This window comes from Pseudophryne corroboree, chromosome 2, assembly GCF_028390025.1.
Source record: "Pseudophryne corroboree isolate aPseCor3 chromosome 2, aPseCor3.hap2, whole genome shotgun sequence".
Classification (NCBI taxonomy): domain Eukaryota; kingdom Metazoa; phylum Chordata; class Amphibia; order Anura; family Myobatrachidae; genus Pseudophryne; species Pseudophryne corroboree.
The window spans coordinates 520,884,189-520,908,660 of record NC_086445.1 but is presented as its reverse complement, the minus strand read 5'-3'; the positions used below and the strand labels follow the sequence as shown (position 1 = coordinate 520,908,660).

Below are 24,472 nucleotides of genomic sequence, written 5' to 3'. Positions count from 1 at the left end.
TGCCCGGCGCGATGCAATTCCCGCCGCGCTAAGGACAAATCAGCATTGCGCCGGCACTTTCAGCGGATTTCTACTAGCACCCCTCTGGGGGGTACGAGACGAAATCCCGTTGTCTGGCGTCACAGGGCGCTGTATTGAATAGCCCCCGGAAGCTAATTCCCGATGCTATTAAACTCTGAATTGAATCGTGCCCTATGACCGGTGAGGCTGTGCCTCTCCTGCCTACCTTTACTGTACATCTCTGATCATAAACTCACCACATTTCCAGCAGTATATACTGCTGCACGTGTATAATGCCCATATGAAGCCTCTGGCTTATAAAGGGGTATATTCAATAAGAGTCAGATCCATTCCGACATGCAGTTGTCGGAATGGATCCGACAACCCCTACTCAGTGGATGGTCAGATCGGCGGCCGGAGCTGGTTGTGGAGAGACACGTCTGCGGTGGCGGGGTGGGGAGGCGCTGCAGGGTGAGAAGTGCCTGGCCTTTCTCCCTGCAGCGCCTCCCACACCGGCCGCCAATCTCTGCTCCCTCCCCACCACGCCGGCAGCACCGCTAGTCTTCTCACCTCAATCCGACTGGTTTTCAAGTCGGATTGAGTTTGTTGGAAGGGGGGCCAAAACCTGTCGGATTTGGACCCATTTCCGACAGAATCTATTCCGCCGATCCACGTGTTTTCCGACAAGTCGGGTATTCCAGACTTGTTGGGGGAAAAAAAAAAAATCAGCCCCTATTGAATAGGTCAGAACCCCATCCGACCTATTTCTGTCAGAAGAAGCAGTCTTTCCGACAAGAGGGCAGCTTCCAACAGTTATTGAATACACCCCATACCGTGTAAATCTGGCTCTGGTACTAGCCAGTGCCTCTCCAGCAATTTACCTCACCACATGTCCCTGATAAACATGAAGGTAAGGAAAATAATTTTTGACCAGAGCACAGTGGAATATCACTTAACAGTGTTGCCATGAAAAAAAAAAAAAAAAAAAAAAATTTATATATATATATATATATATATATATATATATATATATATATATATATATATATATATATATATATATATATATAAACAGAAAGTATGAGCGCAAACAAACGGTAATATACTTTCTTATATATATGTATACATATATATATAAACACACATAGAAAGTCCCGTAGAACTGAAATGTCCACAGAATTGAATGAGAAGCAATGTTCCTTAGGTTCACTGACAGCCAATATCGTTTGGAAAGGAAGATTTGTCAGTGTGCACTTCTGGAGCTTCCAGCTGTCGCCTCCCCAATGTTACCCGATCCCGAACGGGTGATAGTCCTGACAAAAGATTGAAGAAGCAGGGAGCGCCAATAGTGCATTAAAAGAGTACAATGGTTTTTATTTTTTAAAAATCCAGATCGGTCACAAGTAAAAAACCCGTACCATAAAAGGCGGTCAAACCACCGCTTGTATAACCAGCATAAGATTTTACCCCACTGTGCGAAGCAGTATTCTCGATTTCAGATCCACAACGTCAGACCACGCCCAATAAATTATATATATATATATATATATATATATATATATATATATATATATATATATATATATATATATATATATATATATATATATATATATAAAGAATTTACTTACCGATAATTCTATTTCTCGTAGTCCGTAGTGGATGCTGGAAACTCCGTAAGGACCATGGGGAATAGCGGCTCCGCAGGAGACTGGGCACAAAAGTAAAGCTTTAGAACTACCTGGTGTGCACTGGCTCCTCCCCCTATGACCCTCCTCCAAGCCTCAGTTAGGATACTGTGCCCGGACGAGCGTACACAATAAGGAAGGATTTTGAATCCCGGGTGAGACTCATACCAGCCACACCAATCACACCGTACAACTCGTGATCTAAACCCAGTTAACAGCATAACAGAGGAGCCTCTAGAAAAGATGGCTCACTACAGCAATAACCCGATTTTTTTTTTGGTAACAATAACTATGTACCAGTATTGCAGACAATCCGCACTTGGGATGGGCGCCCAGCATCCACTACGGACTACGAGAAATAGAATTATCGGTAAGTAAATTCTTATTTTCTCTAACGTCCTAAGTGGATGCTGGGGACTACGTAAGGACCATGGGGATTATACCAAAGCTCCCAAACGGGCGGGAGAGTGCGGATGACTCTGCAGCACCAAATGAGAGAACTCCAGGTCCTCCTCAGCCAGGGTATCAATTTTGGAGAATTTTACAAACGTATTTGCTCCTGACCAAGTAGCTGCTCGGCAAAGTTGTAAAGCCGAGACCCCTCGGGCAGCCGCCCAAGATGAGCCCATCTTCCTTGTGGAGTGGGCATTTACAGATTTTTGGCTATGGCAGGCCTGCCACAGAATGTGCAAGCTGAATTGTACTACAAATCCAATGAGCAATAGTCTGCTTAGAAGCAGGAGCACCCAGCTTGTTGGGTGCATACAGGATAAACAGCGAGTCAGATTTTCTGACTCCAGCCGTCCTGGAAATATATTTTCAGGGCCCTGACAACGTCTAGCAACTTGGAGTCCTCCAAGTCCCTAGTAGCCGCAGGCACCACAATAGGTTGGTTCAGGTGAAACGCTGAAACCACCTTAGGGAGAAACGGAGGACGAGTCCTCAATTCCGCCCTGTCCGAATGGAAAATCAGATAAGGGCTTTTACAGGATAAAGCCGCCAATTCTGACACGCGCCTGGCCCAGGCCAGGGCCAACAGCATGACCACTTTCCATGTGAGATATTTTAACTCCACAGATTTAAGTGGTTCAAACCAATGTGACTTTTTGGAACCCAAAAACTACATTGAGATCCCAAGGTGCCACTGGAGGCACAAAAGGAGGCTGTATATGCAGTACCCCTTTTACAACGTCTGAACTTCAGGGACTGAAGCTAGTTCTTTTTGGAAGAAAATTGACAGGTCCGAAATTTGAACCTTAATGGACCCCAATTTCAGGCCCATAGACACTCCTGTTTGCAGGAAATGTAGGAATCGACCCAGTTGAATTTCCTCCGTCGGGCCTTACTGGCCTCGCACCACATTTTCGCCAAATGCGGTGATAATGTTTTGCGGTTACATCCTTCCTGGCTTTGATCAGGATAGGGATGACTTCATCCGGAATGCCTTTTTTCCTTCAGGATCCGGCGTTCAACCGCCATGCCGTCAAACGCAGCCGCGGTAAGTCTTGGAACAGACAGGGTCCTTGCTGGAGCAAGTCCCTTCTTAGAGGTAGAGGCCACGGATCCTCCGTGAGCATCTCTTGAAGTTCCGGTTACCAAGTCCTTCTTGGCCAATCCGGAGCCACGAATATAGTGCTTACTCCTCTCCATCTTATCAATCTCAGTACCTTGGGTATGAGAGGCAGAGGAGGGAACACATACACTGACTGGTACACCCACGGTGTTACCAGAGCGTCTACAGCTATTGCCTGAGGGTCCCTTGACCTGGCGCAATACCTGTCGAGTTTTTCCCAACGGTTTATACTAATGTGGAAGACTTCTGGGTGAAGTCCCCACTCTCCCGGGTGGAGGTCGTGTCTGCTGAGGAAGTCTGCTTCCCAGTTGTCCACTCCCGGAATTGCTGACAGTGCTATCACATGATTTTCCGCCCAGCGAAGAATCCTTGCAGCTTCTGCCATTGCCCTCCTGCTTCTTGTTCCACCCTGTCTGTTTACGTGGGTGACTGCCGTGATGTTGTCCGACTGGATCAACACCGGCTGACCTTGAAGCAGAGGTCTTGCTAAGCTTAGAGCATTGTAAATGGCCCTTAGCTTCAGGATATTTATGTGAAGTGATGTCTCCAGGCTTGACCATAAGCCCTGGAAATTCCTTCCCTGTGTGACTGCTCCCCAGCCTCGCAGGCTAGCATCCGTGGTCACCAGGACCCAGTCCTGAATGCCGAATCTGCGGCCCTCTAGAAGATGAGCACTCTGCAACCACCACAGGAGGGTCACCCTTGTTCTTGGTGACATGGTTATCCGCTGATGCATCTGAAGATGCGACCCGGACCATTTGTCCAGCAGGTCCCACTGGAAAGTTCTTGCGTGGAATCTGCCGAATGGGATTGCTTCGTAGGAAGCCACCATTTTACCCAGAACTCTTGTGTATTGATGCCCTGAGACTTGGCTCGGTTTTAGGAGGTTCCTGACTAGCTCGGATAACTCCCTGGCTTTCTCCTCCGGGAGAAACACCTTTATCTGGACTGTGTCCAGGATCATCCCTAGGAACAGAAGACGAGTCGTCGGAACCAGCTGCGATTTTGGAATATTGAGAATCCAATCGTGCTGCCGCAACACTACCTGAGATAGTGCTACACCGACCTCCAACTGTTCCCTGGATCTTACCCTTATCAGGGAATCGTCCAAGTAAGGGATAACTAAAATTCCCTTCCTTCGAAGGAATATCATCATTTCGGCCATTACCTTGGTAAAGACCCGGGGTGCCGTGGACCATCCATACGGCAGCGTCTGAACTGATAGTGACAGTTCTGTACCATAAACCTGAGGTACCCTTGGTGAGAAGGGTAAATTTGGACATGAATGTAAGCATCCTTGATGTCCCGAGACATCATGTAGTCCCCTTCTTCCAGGTTCGCAATCACTGCTCTGAGTAACTCAATCTTGAATTTGAACCTCTGTATGTAAGTGTTCAAAGATTTTAGATTTAGAAGAATCGGTCTCACCGAGCCGTCCGGCTTCGGTACCACAACAGTGTGGAATAATACCCCGTTCCCTGTTGCAGGAGGGGTACCTTGATTATCACCTGCTGGGAATACAGCTCGTGAATGGCTTCCAAAACTGTCTCCCTGTCAGAAGGAGACATCGGTAAAGCAGACTTTAGGAAACGGCGAGGGAGAGACGTCTCGAATTCCAATTTGTACCCCTGAGATATCACCTGAAGGATCCAGGGGTCTACTTGCGAGTGAGCCCACTGCGCGCTGAAATTCATTGAGACGGGCCCCCCACCGTGCCCGATTCTGCTTGTAAAGCCCCAGCGTCATACTGAGGGCTTGGCAGAGGCGGGAGAGGGTTTCTGTTCCTGGGAACTGGCTGATTTCTGCAGCCTTTTTTCCTCTCCCTCTGTCACGGGGCAGAAATGAGGAACCTTTTGCCCGCTTGTCCACGAAAAGACCGCCTGATAATACGGCGTCTTCTCATGTTGAGAGGCGACCTGGGGTACAAACGTGGATTTCCCAGCTGTTGCCGTGGCCACCAGGTCTGAAAGACAAACCCCAAATAACTCCTCCCCTTAATAAGGCAATACTTCCAAATGCCGTTTGAAATCCGCATCACCTGACCACTGTCGTGTCCATAACCCTCTACTGGTAGAAATGGACAACGCACTTAGACTTGATGCCAGTCGGCAAATATTCCGCTGTGCATCACGCATATATAGAAATGCATCTTTTAAATGCTCTATAGGCAAAAATATATTGTCCCTATCTAGGGTATCAATATTTTCAGTCAGGGAATCCGACCACGCCAACCCAGCACTGCACATCCAGGCTGAGGCGATTTCTGGTCGCAGTATAACACCAGTATGTGTGTAAATACATTTTAGGATACCCTCCTGCTTTCTATCAGCAGGATCCTTAAGGGCGGCCATCTCAGGAGAGGGTAGAGCCCTTACAAGCGTGTGAGCGCTTTATCCACCCTAGGGGGTGTTTCCCAACGCACCCTAACCTCTGGCGGGAAAGGATATAATGCCAATAACATTTTAGAAATCAGTTATCGGGGGAAACCCACGCATCATCACACACCTCATTTAATTTCTCAGATTCAGGAAAACTACAGGTAGTTTTTCCTCACCGAACATAATACCCCTTTTTGGTGGTACTCGTATTATCAGAAATGTGTAAAACATTTTTCATTGCCTCAATCATGTAACGTGTGGCCCTACTGGAAGTCACATTTGTCTCTTCACCGTCGACACTGGAGTCAGTATCCGTGTCGGCGTCTATATCCGCCATCTGAGGTAACGGGCGCTTTAGAGCCCCTGACGGCCTATGAGACGTCTGGACAGGCCCAAGCTGAGTAGCCGGCTGTCTCATGTCAACCACTGTCTTTTATACAGAGCTGACACTGTCACGTAATTCCTTCCAACAGTTCATCCACTCAGGTGTCGACCCCCTAGGGGGTGACATCACTATTACAGGCAATCTGCTCCGTCTCCACATAATTTTTCTCCTCATACATGTCGACACAAACGTACCGACATACAGCACACACACAGGGAATGCTCTGATAGAGGACAGGACCCCACTAGCCCTTTGGGGAGACAGAGGGAGAGTTTGCCAGCACACACCAGAGCGCTATATATATATATATATATATATATATATATATATATATATATATATATATATATATATATATACACAGGGATAACCTTATATAAGTGTTTTTCCCCTTATAGCTGCTGTATCTTTAATACTGCGCATAATTAGTGCCCCCCCTCTCTTTTATAACCCTTTCTGTAGTGTAGTGACTGCAGGGGAGAGACAGGGAGCTTCCCTCCAACGAAGCTGTGAGGGAAAATGGCGCCAGTGTGCTGAGGAGATAAGGCCGCCGATAAGGGGGCGGAGCCTATCTCCCATTTTTCTATGTATTTTGGCAGGGGTTAAATGCATCCATATAGCCCAGGAGCTATATGTGATGCATTCTTTTGCCATCCAAGGTGTTTATTATTGCGTCTCAGGGCGCTCCCCCCCCAGCGCCCTGCACCCTCAGTGACCGGAGTGTGAAGTGTGCTGAGAGCAATGGCGCACAGCTGCAGTGCTGTGCGCTACCTTGTTGAAGACAGGACGTCTTCTGCCGCCGATTTTCCGGACCTCTTCTGCCTTCTGGCTCTGTAAGGGGGCCGGCGGCGCGGCTCTGGGACCCATCCAAGCTGGGCCTGTGATCGTCCCTCTGGAGCTAATGTCCAGTAGCCTAAGAAGCCCAATCCACTCTGCACGCAGGTGAGTTCGCTTCTTCTCCCCTTAGTCCCTCGATGCAGTGAGCCTGTTGCCAGCAGGTCTCACTGAAAATAAAAAACCTAAACTAAAACTTTCACTAAGAAGCTCAGGAGAGCCCCTAGTGTGCACCCTTCTCGTTCGGGCACAGAGATCTAACTGAGGCTTGGAGGAGGGTCATAGGGGGAGGAGCCAGTGCACACCACATAGTCCTAAAGCTTTCTTTAGATGTGCCCAGTCTCCTGCAGAGCTGCTATTCCCCATGGTCCTTACAGAGTCCCCAGCATCCACTTAGGACGTTAGAGAAATTATATATATATATATATATATATATATATATATATATATATATATATATATATATATATAATGTAGAAGTGGCACACATAGTTGAGGGCAAATCAATTGTTTATGCACCCGATCTCCCATCTACAGCAGAGTTGGCCGTTTTAAACACCTTGGTTTAAAAAATAAAAAACAAAACACTTATTATGCTGTCATGGTCTATTTGGATGGTATCTGGAACCCAGCATGGCAGAACACCGGAAGCAACATCCTGACGTGCAGAACTCAGATGTCTGCTAGGCGAGTATTCTAACCCTTCCCCCTCTACCCGCCTTACCCTCGCAGCAGCCTAAACCTAACTACCCACCCCTTCCACAGCCTAACCCTAACCTTCCCTGAGGTCTATCCCTTACCAGCCGAAGCATAATTATGCTCGGAACGCTGGCGCCGGCATTGTGATTGATGTCCGGGATCCCGGAGAGACAGTGCTCTGACCAATGTCAGGATTCCGGCATCGGTATTCAGACTGTCGGCATCCCAAACGCAGGTATGTTAACCAAATCCCGTGTATCTACATATATTCAGATGCAATAGGAATAAAAAGCTGTAAAAATGTGTTTTATTAAAAGATGTAAAATATTCAAATCAAAGCTAATAACATTGTTAATGTTAGGAAGCATTAAAGCATGGTTGATCAAGGTTTCTAATACATGATTCATAAAAAATTAAATAAAACAAAAATAAAAAAAAATAAGCTGGTTTAAACCAAAGAAAAAGTTTTTTTTTTTCGTTTAAACCTGTATATTATTTCCTGCCCTGGACTAAAGCGATGGAAGATTGCGTAAAACATCTAAACCCGACAAGTGCTGGGCACAATGCAAAAAGTACCATTTGGGTCACTTTTCTACTCACAAATCCAGTGAGGGAGGGAGTAAGAGGCATTGAGGCTGCCAGTAGAAAAGCCGGCGATAGCTGCTGCCTCAACAGCCTAATTGCTTCATCAGGCACCCGGCATTGGCAGCTATGGCCAAACAATTCACCCCCCCCCCCCCCCCCCCAAAAAAAAAATCACTGCAACATTGTCTCTAGTGGCTTTTTCAAAAGGTTAGCGCTACAGTACACTGGGTGCACAGTAGCACACTGCTCATGAAGCAGTTTTTGAGTGTGATGCGCAGGCATTTCACCAACTAGACCTTTACTTTGTGTACAGTGCCTGTGTCACCACAGTTGACAATGCTGACATCGATCAAAATCCAACAGAGTCCTGTGTGCCATTCTCATGCCAAACCTGCACTGCAAGTTGCATTTGCAATCCAATTCCAAACGTACATAGCTTTATAGATCAAATCTGCATTTTTGCCTTCTGAGCAAATTAAAAGGGAGAGAGAGGGGGAGAGAGAGAGAGAGAGAGAGGGAGAGAGAGGGGGAGAGAGAGAGAGAGAGAGAGAGAGAGAGAGAGGGAGAGAGAGAGAGGGAGAGAGAGAGAGGGGGAGAGACGGAGAGGGGGGGAGAGAGAGAGAGAGAGAGAGAGAGGGAGAGGGAGAGGGAGAGGGAGAGGGAGAGGGAGAGGGAGAGGGAGAGGGAGAGGGAGAGGGAGAGGGAGAGGGAGAGGGAGAGGGAGAGGGAGAGGGAGAGGGAGAGGGAGAGGGAGAGGGAGAGGGAGAGGGAGAGGGAGAGGGAGAGGGAGAGGGAGAGGGAGAGGGAGAGGGAGAGGGAGAGAGAGAGAGAGAAAAGAGTCTTTATCTTAAGGTAGAAGTGTCAGGACAAAATGCAGAACTACATTCCTAAAAAATAATAATGCACTTGGAGAGGTTTAAATACAATCATTTGGCCATTAAAGATGTCAGTTTTCTTTTGGATTTCTATAAAAACTAAAATAAGAATTTACTTACCGATAATTCTATTTCTCGGAGTCCGTAGTGGATGCTGGGGTTCCTGAAAGGACCATGGGGAATAGCGGCTCCGCAGGAGACAGGGCACAAAAAGTAAAGCTTTAGGATCAGGTGGTGTGCACTGGCTCCTCCCCCTATGACCCTCCTCCAAGCCTCAGTTAGGATACTGTGCCCGGACGAGCGTACACAATAAGGAAGGATTTATGAATCCCGGGTAAGACTCATACCAGCCACACCAATCACACTGTACAACCTGTGATCTGAACCCAGTTAACAGTATGATAACAGCGGAGCCTCTGAAAGATGGCTCACAACAATAATAACCCGATTTTTGTAACTATGTACAAGTATTGCAGATAATCCGCACTTGGGATGGGCGCCCAGCATCCACTACGGACTCCGAGAAATAGAATTATCGGTAAGTAAATTCTTATTTTCTCTATCGTCCTAGTGGATGCTGGGGTTCCTGAAAGGACCATGGGGATTATACCAAAGCTCCCAAACGGGCGGGAGAGTGCGGATGACTCTGCAGCACCGAATGAGAGAACTCCAGGTCCTCCTTAGCCAGGTTATCAAATTTGTAGGATTTTACAAACGTGTTTGCCCCTGACTAAATAGCCGCTCGGCAAAGTTGTAAAGCCGAGACCCCTCGGGCAGCCGCCCAAGATGAGCCCACCTTCCTTGTGGAATGGGCATTTACATATTTTGGCTGTGGCAGGCCTGCCACAGAATGTGCAAGCTGAATTGTATTACACATCCAACTAGCAAAAGTCTGCTTAGAAGCAAGAGCACCCAGTTTGTTGGGTGCATACAGGATAACAGCAAGTCAGTTTTCCTGACTCCAGCCGTCCTGGAACCTATATTTTCAGGGCCCTGACCACATCTAGCAACTTGGAGTCCTCCAAGTCCCTAGTAGGCGCAAGACACCACAATAAGCTGGTTCAGGTGAAACACTGACACCACCTTAGGGAGAGAACTGGGGACGAGTCCGCAGCTCTGCCCTGTCCGAATGGACAAACAGATATGGGCTTTTTTTGAGAAAAAAAAACCCACCAATTTGACACTCGCCTGGTCCAGGCCAGGTCCAAGAGCATGTTCACTTTTCATGTGAGATGCTTCAAATCCACAGATTTGACTGGTTTTAAACCAATGTGTTTTGAGGAATCCCAGAACTACGTTGAGATCCCACAGTGCCACTGGAGGCACAAAAGGGGGTTGTATATGCAATACTCCCTTGACAAACTTCTGGACTTCAGGAACTGAAACCAATTCTTTCTGGAAGAAAAATCGACAGGGCCGAAATTTGAACCTTAATGGACCCCAATTTGAGGCCCATAGACACTCCTGTTTGCAGGAAATGCAGGAATCGACCGAGTTGAAATTTCTTCGTGGGGCCTTCCTGGCCTCACACCACGCAACATATTTTCGCCACATGTGGTGATAATGTTGTGCGGTCACCTCCTTTCTGGCTTTGACCAGGGTAGGAATGACCTCTTCCTGAATGCCTTTTCCCTTAGGATCCGGCGTTCAACCGCCATGCCGTCAAACGCAGCTGCGGTAAGTCTTGGAACAGACATGGTACTTGCTGAAACAAGTCCCTTCTTAGCGGCAGAGGCCATAAGTCCTCTGTGAGCATCTCTTGAAGTTCCGGGTACCAAGTCCTTCTTGGCCAATCCGGAGCCATGAGTATAGTTCTTACTCCTCTACGTCTTATAATTCTCAGTACCTTAGGTATGAAAAGCAGAGGATGGAACACATACACCGACTGGTACACCCACGGTGTTACCAGAACGTCCACAGCTATTGCCTGAGGGTCTCTTAACCTGGCGCAATACCTGTCCCGTTTTTTGTTCAGACGGGACGCCATCATGTCCACCTTTGGTAATTCCCAACGGTTTACAATCATGTGGAAAACTTCCCCATGAAGTTCCCACTCTGCCGGGTGGAGGTCGTGCCTACTGAGGAAGTCTGCTTCCCAGTTTCCATTCCCGGAATGAAACACTGCTGACAGTGCTATCACATGATTTTCCGCCCAGCGAAAAGTCCTTGCAGTTTTTGCCACTGCCCTCCTGCTTCTTGTGCCGCCCTGTCTGTTTACGTGGGCGACTGCCGTGATGTTTTATCCCACTGGATCAATACCGGCTGACCTTGAAGTAGAGGTCTTGCTAAGCTTAGAGCATTATAAATTTACCCTTAGCTATATTTATGTGGAGAAAAGTCTCCAGACTTGATCACACTCCCTGGAAATTTTTTCCTTGTGTGACTGCTCCCCAGCCTCTCGGGCTGGCCTCCGTGGTCACCAACATCCAAAACTGAATGCCGAATCTGCGGCCCTCTAGAAGATGAGCACTCTGTAACCACCACAGGAGAGACACCCTTGTCCTTGGATATAGGGTTATCCGCTGATGCATCTGAAGATGCGATCCGGACCATTTGTCCAGCAGATCCCACTGAAAAGTTCTTGCATGAAATCTGCCGACTGGAATTGCTTCGAAGGAAGTCACCATTTTTTTTACCATGGCCCTTGTGCAATGATGCACTGATTTTAGGAGGTTCCTGACTAGCTCGGATAACTCCCTGGCTTTCTCTTCCGGGAGAAACACCTTTTTCTGGACTGTGTCCAGAATCATCCCTAAGCACAGGAGACTTGTTGTCGGGATCAGCTGCGATTTTGGAATATTTAGAATCCACCCCTGCTGTTGTAACAGTATCCGAGATAGTGCTACTCCGACCTCCAACTGTTCCCTGGACTTTGCCCTTATCAGGAGATCGTCCAAGTAAGGGATAATTAAGACGCCTTTTCTTCGAAGAAGAACCATCATTTCGGCCATTACCTTGGTAAAGACCCGGGGTGCCGTGGACAATCCAAACGGCAGCGTCTGAAACTGATAGTGACAGTTCTGTACCACGAACCTGAGGTACCCTTAGTGATAAGGGCAAATTTGGGACATGGAGGTAAGCATCCCTGATGTCTCGGGACACCATATAGTCCCCTTCTTCCCGGTTCGTTATCACTGCTCTGAGTGACTCCATCTTGATTTGAACCTTTGTAAGTGTTCAAATTTTTTAAGATTTAGAATAGGTCTCACCTAGCCTTCTGGCTTCAGTACCACAATATAGTGTGGAATAATACCCCTTTTCTTGTTGTAGGAGGGGTAATTTAATTATCACCTGCTGGGAATACAGCTCGTGAATTTTTTCCCATACTGCCTCCTTGTCGGAGGGAGACCTTGGTAAAGCAGACTTCAGGAGCCTGCGCAGGGGAAACGTCTCGACATTCCAATCTGTACCCCTGGGATACTACTTGTAGGATCCAGGGGTCCTGTACGGTCTCAGCGTCATGCTGAGAGCTTGTCAGAAGCGGTGGAACGCTTCTGTTCCTGGGAATGGGCTGCCTGCTGCAGTCTTCTTCCCTTTCCTCTATCCCTGGGCAGATATGACTCTTATAGGGACGAAAGGACTGAAGCTGAAAAGACGGTGTCTTTTTCTGCAGAGATGTGACTTAGGGTAAAAAACGGTGGATTTTCCAGCAGTTGCCGTGGCCACCAGGTCCGATGGACCGACCCCAAATAACTCCTCTTCCTTTATACGGCAATACACCTTTGTGCCGTTTGGAATCTGCATCACCTGACCACTGTCGTGTCCATAAACATCTTCTGGCAGATATGGACATCGCACTTACTCTTGATGCCAGAGTGCAAATATCCCTCTGTGCATCTCGCATATATAGAAATGCATCCTTTAAATGCTCTATAGTCAATAAAATACTGTCCCTGTCAAGGGTATCAATATTTTTAGTCAGGGAATCCGACCAAGCCACCCCAGCTCTGCACATCCAGGCTGAGGCGATCGCTGGTCGCAGTATAACACCAGTATGTGTGTATATACTTTTTATGATATTTTCCAGCCTCCTGTCAGCTGGCTCCTTGAGGACGGCCCTATCTATAGACGGTACCGCCACTTGTTCTGATAAGCGTGTGAGCGCCTTATCCACCCTAAGGGGTGTTTCCCAACGCGCCCTAACTTCTGGCGGGAAAGGGTATACCGCCCATATTTTCTATCGGGGGGAACCCACGCATCATCACACACTTCATTTAATTTATCTGATTCAGGAAAAACTACGGTAGTTTTTTCACATCCCACATAATACCCTCTTTTGTGGTACTTGTAGTATCAGAAATATGTAACACCTCCTTCATTGCCCTTAACGTGTGGCCCTAATAAGGAATACGTTTGTTTATTCACCGTCGACACTGGATTCAGTGTCCCTGTCTGTGTCTGTGTCGACCGACTAAAGTAAACGGGCGTTTTAAAACCCCTGACGGTGTTTTTGAGACGTCTGGACCGGTACTAATTGTTTGTCGGCCGTCTCATGTCGTCAACCGACCTTGCCGCGTGTTGACATTATCACGTAATTCCCTAAATAAGCCATCCATTCCGGTGTCGACTCCCTAGAGAGTGACATCACCATTACAGGCAATTGCTCCGCCTCCTCACCAACATCGTCCTCATACATGTCGACACACACGTACCGACACACAGCACACACACAGGGAATGCTCTGATAGAGGACAGGACCTACTAGCCCTTTGGAGAGACAGAGGGAGAGTTTGTCAGCACACACCAAAAACGCTATAATTATATAGGGACAACCTTATATAAGTGTTTTCCCTTATAGCATCTTTTTTATATATTTCTAACGCCAAATTAGTGCCCCCCCTCTCTGTTTTAACCCTGTTTCTGTAGTGCAGTGCAGGGGAGAGCCTGGGAGACTTCCCTCCAGCCTTTCTGTGAGGGAAAATGGCGCTGTGTGCTGAGGAGATAGGCCCCGCCCCTTTTTCGGCGGCCTCGTTTCCCGCTCTTAACGGATTCTGGCAGGGGTTAAATATCTCCATATAGCCCCCGGAGGCTATATGCGAGGTATTTTTAGCCAAAAATAGGTTTTCATTGCCTCCCAGGGCGCCCCCCTTCCAGCGCCCTGCACCCTCAGTGACTGCCGTGTGAAGTGTGCTGAGAGGAAATGGCGCACAGCTGCAGTGCTGTGCGCTACCTTAAGAAGACTGAGGAGTCTTCATGCCGCCGATTCTGGACCTCTTCTTGTTTCAGCATCTGCAAGGGGGCCGGCGGCGAGGCTCCGGTGACCATCCAGGCTGTACCTGTGATCGTCCCTCTGGAGCTAATGTCCAGTAGCCAAAGAAGCCAATCCATCCTGCACGCAGGTGAGTTCACTTCTTCTCCCCTAAGTCCCTCGTTGCAGTGATCCTGTTGCCAGCAGGACTCACTGTAAAATAAAAAACCTAAGCTAAACTTTTCTAAGCAGCTCTTTAGGAGAGCCACCTAGATTGCACCCTTCTCGGCCGGGCACAAAAATCTAACTGAGGCTTGGAGGAGGGTCATAGGGGGAGGAGCCAGTGCACACCACCTGATCCTAAAGCTTTACTTTTTGTGCCCTGTCTCCTGCGGAGCCGCTATTCCCCATGGTCCTTTCAGGAACCCCAGCATCCACTAGGACGATAGAGAAATGGGTTAAACTATAGAGGACAGGTATTGTATTGACATGTGTTGTATTGACAGTAGGAGAGTTTTAGAAAAAAAAATAAAAAAAAGTGTTCATTCCAAGTTTATAAAAACTTTTTTTTTTTTTTAAACACTCAAAAATTACTATAGACATTTTTCTGAATCTCAAAATGCCGCAGAGACTTTAATTTGATCAGAAAACACTTGCTTACTATCATTCTTCAGCCAGTTATAAAAAAGGGCAGAAATCATCCATTTATAATCTTTTTAAAAACCTCCAATACTTACCTTATGATCCTGTTATCTCAGTTGTTACCTTTTGGGGGCCCATAATGGTTTCCACACTTTCATGCACTTCTGAGATTGCATTACGCAACCTCACAATGACTACCACAAATTATCATTTCTAGTTGGGTTTTGTAGCAATTATCTCACGTTGCTAATAGCAGTACTTTAAAGAGAGTCTAAAACACAATAATACTCTTCAGCTGCTGAGTGTTAATATGCTTGTGTAGGCATAAATTAACCGGGTCTCCAACCACATAGGAGAGCCAATTGAACAAAATCTTACAAGACACTCTGCGCTAATCTGATCTAACAGGCTTAAGAAATTAGAGTGAATTCACATGTGTATAAAAAACATTTATTCAATTAATTAATCATATATACCTTTAAATAAATATGTGTACACAAATACAAATAATTAAAAACTGTATACATGCACCATTAACCATATATGAGAACCTAATTGGATCCCGTTTCTAATAGCCGGCTATATAATGAAGATCTGTATGCAAGAGGATCAGATATTAAATATTAGATATAAACCATGTCCACAGTCTCAAGTGAAAAATATCCTCATCACTGATGTATTTTGTAAATGACCACAGATAATTCACTTTTCAATTGAGCAGAGACCATATATTAAGATAAAAAGTTCATCAATTGATATTTAAAAAGTCTCAAATTCCTTGTGAATGACAACAGGCTTCAAATAGTCTAGGCAGGCTTAGCTACAATGCGCTCACCCTCCGTCTCAATTTAGAAGACGGATCCAGCTGGACACTCACTGTGGGCGCCGTGCGGGTTCGGCTAGGAGGCTCCGGACGTCTCCGACCTTCCACATGAAATGAGCCGCTGCAGTTCCCAAGAATCTCACTGGTGAATTACCGCTGGTGTCAATTGTTTCTCTAACGCGTTTCGCTTGTTCCTGGAGCTTCCTCAAAGAGTGATTTTACAATAACTGACATCCTTTATACCTGCTCAAAATCTCCTATTGGTCTCTTTAATTGGCCCACCTGTTGGTGATTTTCACCTGTTTCTGTGAATCTGATCCACCTCCATTCCTCCATCCAAATCAACATGTTTATGCTGCTAGATATCTCTTTATATTACTCAGAAATCTAATATTATTCCTTGGTTAATCCATAATAAACTTACAAATCTTCATATATGTCTATCTCTCTATGTATAAATACAAAAGGATAATGCAACAATAAAATATAATCATTAAATGTTAATTCATCAAATACATGGATCCCTATTCGAATCTACAGACCCACAACCAATTCTAGACCAGAAGCCAATTAATATGGCCCTTTCCCTTATCATTTCTTGGAATTATTAAATAGAGACAAGATGTTTATTTTTATTTTAAAAATATGTTGGGTTTTGTATCAGGTGCACGCATTTCTGCAGTGTTTCATGACTTGCTTTCGCAAACTCGTCCCCAAATGGATTGACCCCACAGTATAGAAATGGCTTCAATGTAATTACAGGTTGAGTATCCCATATCCAAATATTCCGAAATACGGAATATTCCGAATTACGGAATTTTTTTCGTGAGAGTGAGATAGTGAAACCTTTGTTTTCTGAAGCTCAATGTCCACAAACTTTGTTTAATACACAAAGTTATTAAAAATATTGTATTAAATGACCTTCAGGCTGTGTGTATAAGGTGTATATGAAACATAAATGAATTGTGTGAATGTAGACACACTTTGTTTAATGCACAAAGTTATAAAAAAATATTGGCTAAAACTACCTTCAGGCTGTGTGTATAAGGTGTATATGAAACATAAATGCATTCTGTGCTTAGACTTGGGTCCCATCACCATGATATCTCATTATGGTATGCAATTATTCCAAAATACGGAAAAATCCGATATCCAAAATACCTCTGGTCCCAAGCATTTTGGATAAGGGATACTCAACCTGTAATACTTAATATTTGCTGTTCACACACTAGTTCATGTTTAACATTCATCGTACTGAGAATGCAACATACAAGTTTTAAATTGATGAGAAGCACTCAATTCAGTTTGTAATGATTTTTATTTATTTATTTTTTTGCTCCGTTACCTACTCCACCTATTTCATGTAGATATGAAAAATGCCGTTGTGTCCCTTATTTTGTCAATAAATATTCTCAACAGAAATTTTCTGCACTATACAATGCACTGCCAAACTAGCACGGCACATGACTTGTATGAATAAACACGTCTTACAAGGTATATTTACTTAAAAGGTAGTGAAAATAGGTGCAACTTTAAAGATGTTAGAAAATACCTCTATCTAGTATGTCTTATTTCCATATACCATATTACTCAAAATGACATTTTTACCAATTTTGTGAAATGTTACTACAGTGTACATCGTACAGCAGAATGGCCAGATAGAGTAGCTTTTGGTGGAGTATTATTCTCTGTACTGCAAACTAAAATGTATAAGCTAACAATATTTTAATGCCAGCTTTAAACACCTGCAAAACATTGCAACTACAATTACAAACAAATTAGGGAGAAATGTATAAAATCTTAGATAAAGAGGTATATTCAGTATTCTATTGCGGGCCGTTTCCCCGCTGATTCCGACAGCGGTGGGGTCGAAAACACATTGAGCAGAGATTCTACTGATCCGTGTGTTTTTCGGCATTTGGGAATTTGACAGGGCGGAAAACCCAGAACTTCAATTAAATACAGAAATGTTTAATAGTGCTGATTATCGGCGGAAAGTGATGTCTTTCCCCTGTCGAAAAATTCCTAAAATAATTGAATATTGCCCGAAGTGGAGTAGTTGCCAATAGCAACCTAGCAGCTTCTGACATTATTTTTCTAGTACAGCCTGTAAAATTACATTTAGGAGGTGAACACTTGGTACTCTTAAATCTCTTGAAGATTCGATAAATCTCCCTAATCAGGACATTGTTGTAAGACTCTTTTAACCACTGGTATTAAACCTAAGCATTTATGCCTATGGAAAAATAAAAGTTAAATCAGATAAGAGCAGTTTATATATTCCCTACTCACACATTACATTATAATGAATTACTTTGACTGTCCATCAGAGTTTCTTTGTTGTACATCAAAGCATATGGATAACCACATGTACAAACCCTGTCCATGAACACTGACAGGCTTATATTGCAGGTACGTATGCGCACCCATAGATTGCTACAAACCAATAAAACAGAGCAGGCTGTAACTTACACCAAGATGCGCACTGGATATTAAAGTCCCCTGTTGCAACCCTTCAAGTTAGTAAGTTTCAAAACTAGCAGCAACGAGCTGTGTAACTGTATGACAGCACTGGCTGAGGCACCATATGACAGCTACATGCTCAGGAAAGTGCACTGGAGTAGGCCACAAAGTGCCACCAGCTGTGACAAGTGACAGAAGATGACATCTTCCCCTGACCACAAGGAGACCTGAGGGAAAGGGAACCTCACACTGACAGAGGCATGCAATGCAAGTACTGTGCAGCCGGGCTAGGACGCTCTGTAGCCCAACAACAGGTCTCACTAAATGCCCCTAACACCTGTGCAACTGTGGTGTAACCGGAGGCCGGGCACATTGCACACGGACACCCCAGGCAACACATAGCAGACCACTGCAGCACTGCGAGTAGGAGGAGCAGCAGCTGCGGGGAGTACAGGCCTCTCACTGACACATAGCTGCAGCACAAGCAGGAAAGGCCGCGGCTTCATTTCCGGCCTATGTCTCCCGGATCTCGCCTGTGTACTCCGGGAAGCAGGTCTTGGCACTCACCTGCCGTAGATCCCATCCGTGATTCGGTTCCGTTTTAACGGGCGCCGGAGTTTGCTGCAGTCAGCATTCCGCCGCTTCATTCTCCCGGTGTCCGCCTCCTCCCGCCGCCTGAGGCCTTCCCCGTCCACCGAGGCACCACTCGCACCTGCTCCGGTGATCACCAGGGGCCGCCCGCCCGGAAGTACACCGGTACACACATGAAATGAATGGGGTTGTAACGAGTTTGAAGGATTTGAAACAAAGAAATAAAGATGGAGGCCCCTCCTCCTCCTCCCCTCAGCAGCGGCGCAGCCAGGGGCGGACAGCGCGCAGCCACGCCCACTCCCTGAATGATGGCACGTACAGCCAACCAGGGCTTGGGATACGTTAAGGGACAACTATAAGAGCCAATGGGAGACAAGGGCAAGCTGCCAATAATGACGCAGGGAGTTTTGGGGAGCTTTGCTGGCCTTAGAAAGAAAAGCCTAAAGAGTAGGCGCGGCCCTGTGATGAATGACAGGATGGACGACCAATAGGAGCAATCAGAAAGGGAATAGGGCAGAGGAAAGCTGTTGGCAAGTGCGGCGCGCGGGAAAGGGTGACAGCGGCGTAACCAATAAGGAGATGGGAGTGGAGGGGCGGAGCCAGTGCTGACCCTGCAAGCGTAGCATTGGGCGGGTTTGTTTTGGGTTCCACGTCCGCAGGATGGAGGGCCGGACCGAGGAGCCCGCCCACTGCGAGATCGGGGCCGAGCCTGGAGGATGCTCCTGGCAGCGGCGCAGCTGCGGCAGCCATGCCATTCGGCGCTGTCAGTGTCAGCAGCAGCCTGCCAGTGTGTCATCCGCAGCAGCTTGTCCCAGGCCTAGGCACTCTTGAGGAGGCGGCGACGTGTGAGGGCAGTGTGGGAGATAGGAGGAAGGCTGCACTAGGGCACTCTGTGTAGTGCGCACGTGCAGATGCAGCGCCGTAGGAAAGAGATGAAATTGATTAGAGCAATAGTCCCCTGTAATTGTCCCATACATGTGAGCACTGGGTGTCCTGGCTGTGCGTGCTGCAGATTTGGGTGTCATTTTGAGAAATAATGTTGGCATATGGGTGTGTCCTGCTCCGCAAGGGCTATGACCTGCACTGCGTGGGGGGTGGGTCACACAGCAGGTGGAAGCAATACCGCACACCACATACTGTAGCTGGGCTGAAGATTAGCTATGTTATTGCATAAGTTATGGGAGCTGGCAATGCTCCTGATTACTGAGCAGCACAGCAGTAGCATAGTTACTGTCTGATATAATGAGGTCTCCTGAATAATAAGGTCTCCTATACAGAAGCCAAGTAGCACAATGCAATAAAATAAACACAGTTCTAAACCTTTTATTGTATTGTCTTTATCGAAATATGGATTACCGATAAATTAAAATCTACTGGGTTTTTCTCTTTGCTGGATCAACCTGATGTGAGAAACTATTCAGTTTGTGTATATATGGAGATATATATATATTTATTTATTTATTCATATATATCTCTGGCATAAAGCACTCCCATTGTCCGTGACTTGGATGTTACTGTAAGGGCTCATTCCTGATATTGGCTCAAAATCTATCCATCACCTTTCACACAAGTCAGATTTAGCTGAAAAACATGCTATCTGCATACAACTTTAAAGCTGCACCCAACTATTGTTTTCAGAGTAGTAGGATTAAAACACACTCATACAAATGTACTTTGCACATACTCTGATATAAGAATTCACACACTAGCATTCAAAGGATTAACAGCCTTCTCTAACATGACACAGTCAAACTATGACAGGATTAGGACATTCAAGGCTTACAGATTTGTTAGAGTAACTAGGACAAAACCTATTACATTTCAGATTTATGATAGCTCTAGAAATGCTTCATATGGTCCACACTTATAGCAAGCTAAAAGGTTCGACGTCATTGAAAAATTGAGATTGGTTTCCGCCATCGACTAACCATATGGTAACTAACCATTGCATCAAAAGCATTCAATGTGAAATACATCATGATGGCTTGCGCATGTGCAATTAACCAGATTCGCCCATGCGCAATACTCCCACAGCGTGCAGCGTGGCTGGCTTGAGTGTGTGTAGTCATACTGTCTCACTGGAGGAGGTAGAGCAGGACTGGACAACAACTAGGGTTGTCACCTCATGCATCTTCAATTCCTGGAGATCCACCCCCCCCAATCCCAACCCCCCCCCCCCCGCTCTCCGCATTGCCCCTGCCCGGCCGGGGGGCACCTGTTGTCCTGGCTGTCAGTGCCTGTCACGTCAGTGACCTCCTTCAGAAATAACTTTTTCAATGCATTTATTAATTACATCACAGTTATTATTTAAATGTACTCACCTAGGCTAGTGCGGCACTAGTAGTGCCCAGTGTCACTCTCTGTCGTGCTGAGCGGCACTGGGCACTACTAGTGCCGCACTAGCCTAGGTGAGTACATTTAAATAATCTACTTAGTTTACAAATAACCCCCTTTAGAATACCTCCACAAGAGAGCACAAACAACAAATCCAAAACACACAAAATGTATCCCACTACACCAACACAAATGGTATAACCTTCCATAATCCAACTCCATGGGAGCAGCGAAATTAAGCCATTCACAACGGTCCCGCACACACCGCCGCTGCCCCCAGCAGTCCCACTGGTTTGTGGGCTGGTGGAGGCGGAGCTCTGCTAAGACTGACAGGTCTGTGTCAGAGCTTCGCCTCCACCAGCCCACAACCAGTGGGACTGCTGGGGGCGGTGCGTGCGGCTCACACATAGGGGACGGGACGATCGTGACTGACACAGACCTGCCTTCGCTCCCAGGTCCCCTTATTCCGCTCCCAGACCCGCCTCCGCTCCCAGGTCCCCTAATTTCGGGAGAATCCCGGAAGCCGGGTGAGGGGAAAAGCCTCCTGGAGGGTTGCCACCAAATCCTAGAGAATCCCAGAAATCCGGGAGAGGTGGCAACCATAACAACAACCCCGCCTCTCCTCCACTACACACATACATACATTATGTTTTATCCCAGTATGTGTATTGCATGGTAGGGATTCATATTTGTGCATCAGAGTAATCAGATATATGCTTACTAGTACTTTATGAGATGGGGGTTTGGTTGGAAACTAATTTCCTGATGCTGTAGACATAGGGGGTAATTCAGGCCTGAATGCTCGCTAGCGTTTTTTACAGCGCTGCGATCAGGTCAGAACTGCGCATGCATATGCACCGCAATGCGCATCGCATGGGTACAAAGTAGATCATTGCTGTGCGATGGGTTTTACGAAGAATCCATTCGCACAGCCGATCGCAAGGAGATTGACAGGAAGAAGGCGTTTGTGGGTGTCAACTGACCGTTTTCTGGGAGTGGTTGGAAAAACGCAGGCATGTCCAAGCATTTGCAGGGCGGGTGTTTGACGTCAATTCCGGCCCCGAACAGGCAAGTGATCGCAGAGGCTGAGTAAGCCCTGGGCAACTCAGAAACTGCACAAAACTTTTTTGTAGCGCTTGGCTGCACATGCGATCGCACACTTGCAAAGCAAAAATACAGTCCTCTATGGGTGGCAACTATCTGCTCGCAGCAGTGCAAAAAACCCCTAGCGAGCGATCAGGTCTGAATTAGGCCCATACTGTGACAGTATAGCTGGCTGCTGCTGCTGCAGGACTGAGGGCCTAATTCAGATCTGTTCGCTCGCTAGCTATTTTTTGCAGCGCTGCGAACAGATAGACACTGCCTATAGGGGAGTGTATTTAAGCTTTGCAAGTGTGCGAACGCATGTGCAGCCGCCCTGTACAAAAACAGCTCGTGCAGTTTCTGAGTAGCTCTGATCTTACTCAACCGCTGCGATCACTTCAGCCTATTTGAGCCCGGAATTGACGTCAGACACCCGCCTTCAAACGCATGGACACGCCTGCGTTTTTCCAACCACTCCCAGAAAATGGTCAGTTGCCACCCACAAACGCCCTCTTCCTGTCAATCTCCTTGCGAACGGCTGTGCGAATGGTATCTTCGCTAGAACCAGTGCACAACAACGATCCGCTTTGTAACCGTACGGTGCGCCTGCGCATCGTGGTGCATGCGCAGTAGTTACCTAACGCTAGCAAGCAAACAGATATGAATTAGGCTCTGAGAGCTGTGCTTTGATTGGCTTTCTGAGACAGTGAGAACCATCCAGAGCTAGCAATGTGCTCAGTTGCCTAGCAGCAGCACAGAGAGTGAAGGGACAGAGCAGGTCTTGTCTATTAAGGCAGAGACCACACACCCAAGGTTCCCTATACACACCTACTAGTACTTACTGTTGATGCCCCCCTCCAAGTCAATGTAGTAAAGTCTCATCACCACATTGTATTGTCTCTGGTTTATGCTGGCCATCACACTATGCTGGATCATATAATGCAGAGCAGATATAATGTGTCACTGGACCAATACGGTATATGAGGGTCTGTGTGATATATGTCTGTATTGAGAGGTCTGTACTACCTGCAGGCAAATAAGATAAATAACAAGCATACACTCTGATAAGGGCTGTCTGCAGACAATGGCCCTCATTCCGAGTTGTTCGCTCGGTATTTTTCATCGCATCGCAGTGAAAATCCGCTTAGTACGCATGCGCAATGTTCGCACTGCGACTGCGTCAATTAACTTTACTATGAAGAAAGTAATTTTACTCACGGCTTTTTCTTCGCTCCGGCGATCGTAATGTGATTGACAGGAAATGGGTGTTACTGGGCGGAAACACGGCGTTTCAGGGGCGTGTGGCTGAAAACGCTACCGTTTCCGGAAAAAACGCAGGAGTGGCCGGAGAAACGGTGGGAGTGCCTGGGCGAACGCTGGGTGTGTTTGTGACGTCAACCAGGAACGACAAGCACTGAAATGATCGCACAGGCAGAGTAAGTCTGGAGCTACTCAGAAACTGCTAAGTAGTTAGTAATCGCAATATTGCGAATACATCGGTCGCAATTTTAAGAAGCTAAGATTCACTCCCAGTAGGCGGCGGCTTAGCGTGTGTAACTCTGCTAAATTCGCCTTGCGACCGATCAACTCGGAATGAGGGCCAATATTGGTACACTGAGGTCAGGACTGCTTGCAAACATGCAATGGTGGTATACATTATATGGCCGGGGCTGGCAGCAGACAAGACCTTGTAATCAGAAACAGGTGATAACTAACAATAACAAGTTATAGGGCATTTAAAATATAAAATAACGTATAATGTATTCATAATGGACATTTGGGGAGGTCTGATAGCATGTATGGGGCATTTAATTCACCCTGAGTATACTCATGAAAATGAACCTGCCCTCTCCTGGGTCACTTCAGCCACCTGCTCATCTGACACTACAAAAAGACAAGCAGTCAGTTTCCTTTCCTATCCTGACCCACAGTCTACCCATGCAAATAATTCAGAACTCTCCCAGATTTCTACTACAAGCAGACTGCACTATCAGAAGGCACTTTAAATATACATTTGAATTTAATGCAGTTGCAGGGGCTCCAGAAGTGTTGTAATGAATCTTGCAAAAGCATTGCCTAGGGGGGTAGCAGGAAACTTAAGTTCTGGTGCTGTACTCTGATGATACATGATAATACATCATAGCTGCATCCCCAATGTCAACATTGAGGTGTGTGGTGAATCCGAGTTGTGAAATAAGGAGTCGGTGGTGCTTTTAAACAATAGCCGAGTCGGTCGTATAAAAGTCCTTTTCATAGGTTTATTAACAAGAAATACAATAGCCAGGCACAACTGAAAAGCCCCCGAAGGTCTACAGGCTGGGACGCTTGTGG

The 24,472-nt window shown here is 46.4% G+C and overlaps 1 protein-coding gene across 2 annotated transcripts in view; it reads right to left on the bottom strand.

Moving 5' to 3' along the window:
• The window catches only part of MACO1 (macoilin 1), a 137,328-nt gene extending 118,312 nt beyond the window's left edge, over positions 1–19,016 (bottom strand). The window contains exon 1 of one of the 2 annotated variants that reach the window (XM_063954170.1): positions 18,701–19,016. In XM_063954170.1, coding sequence (XP_063810240.1) covers positions 18,701–18,780 — 80 coding nt within the window. In that variant the 5' untranslated portion in view covers positions 18,781–19,016. The remainder of the gene's footprint in view (positions 1–18,700) is intronic. The other variant, XM_063954169.1, reaches the window with a different exon arrangement.
• Between the last annotated feature and the right edge of the window lie 5,456 nt (positions 19,017–24,472).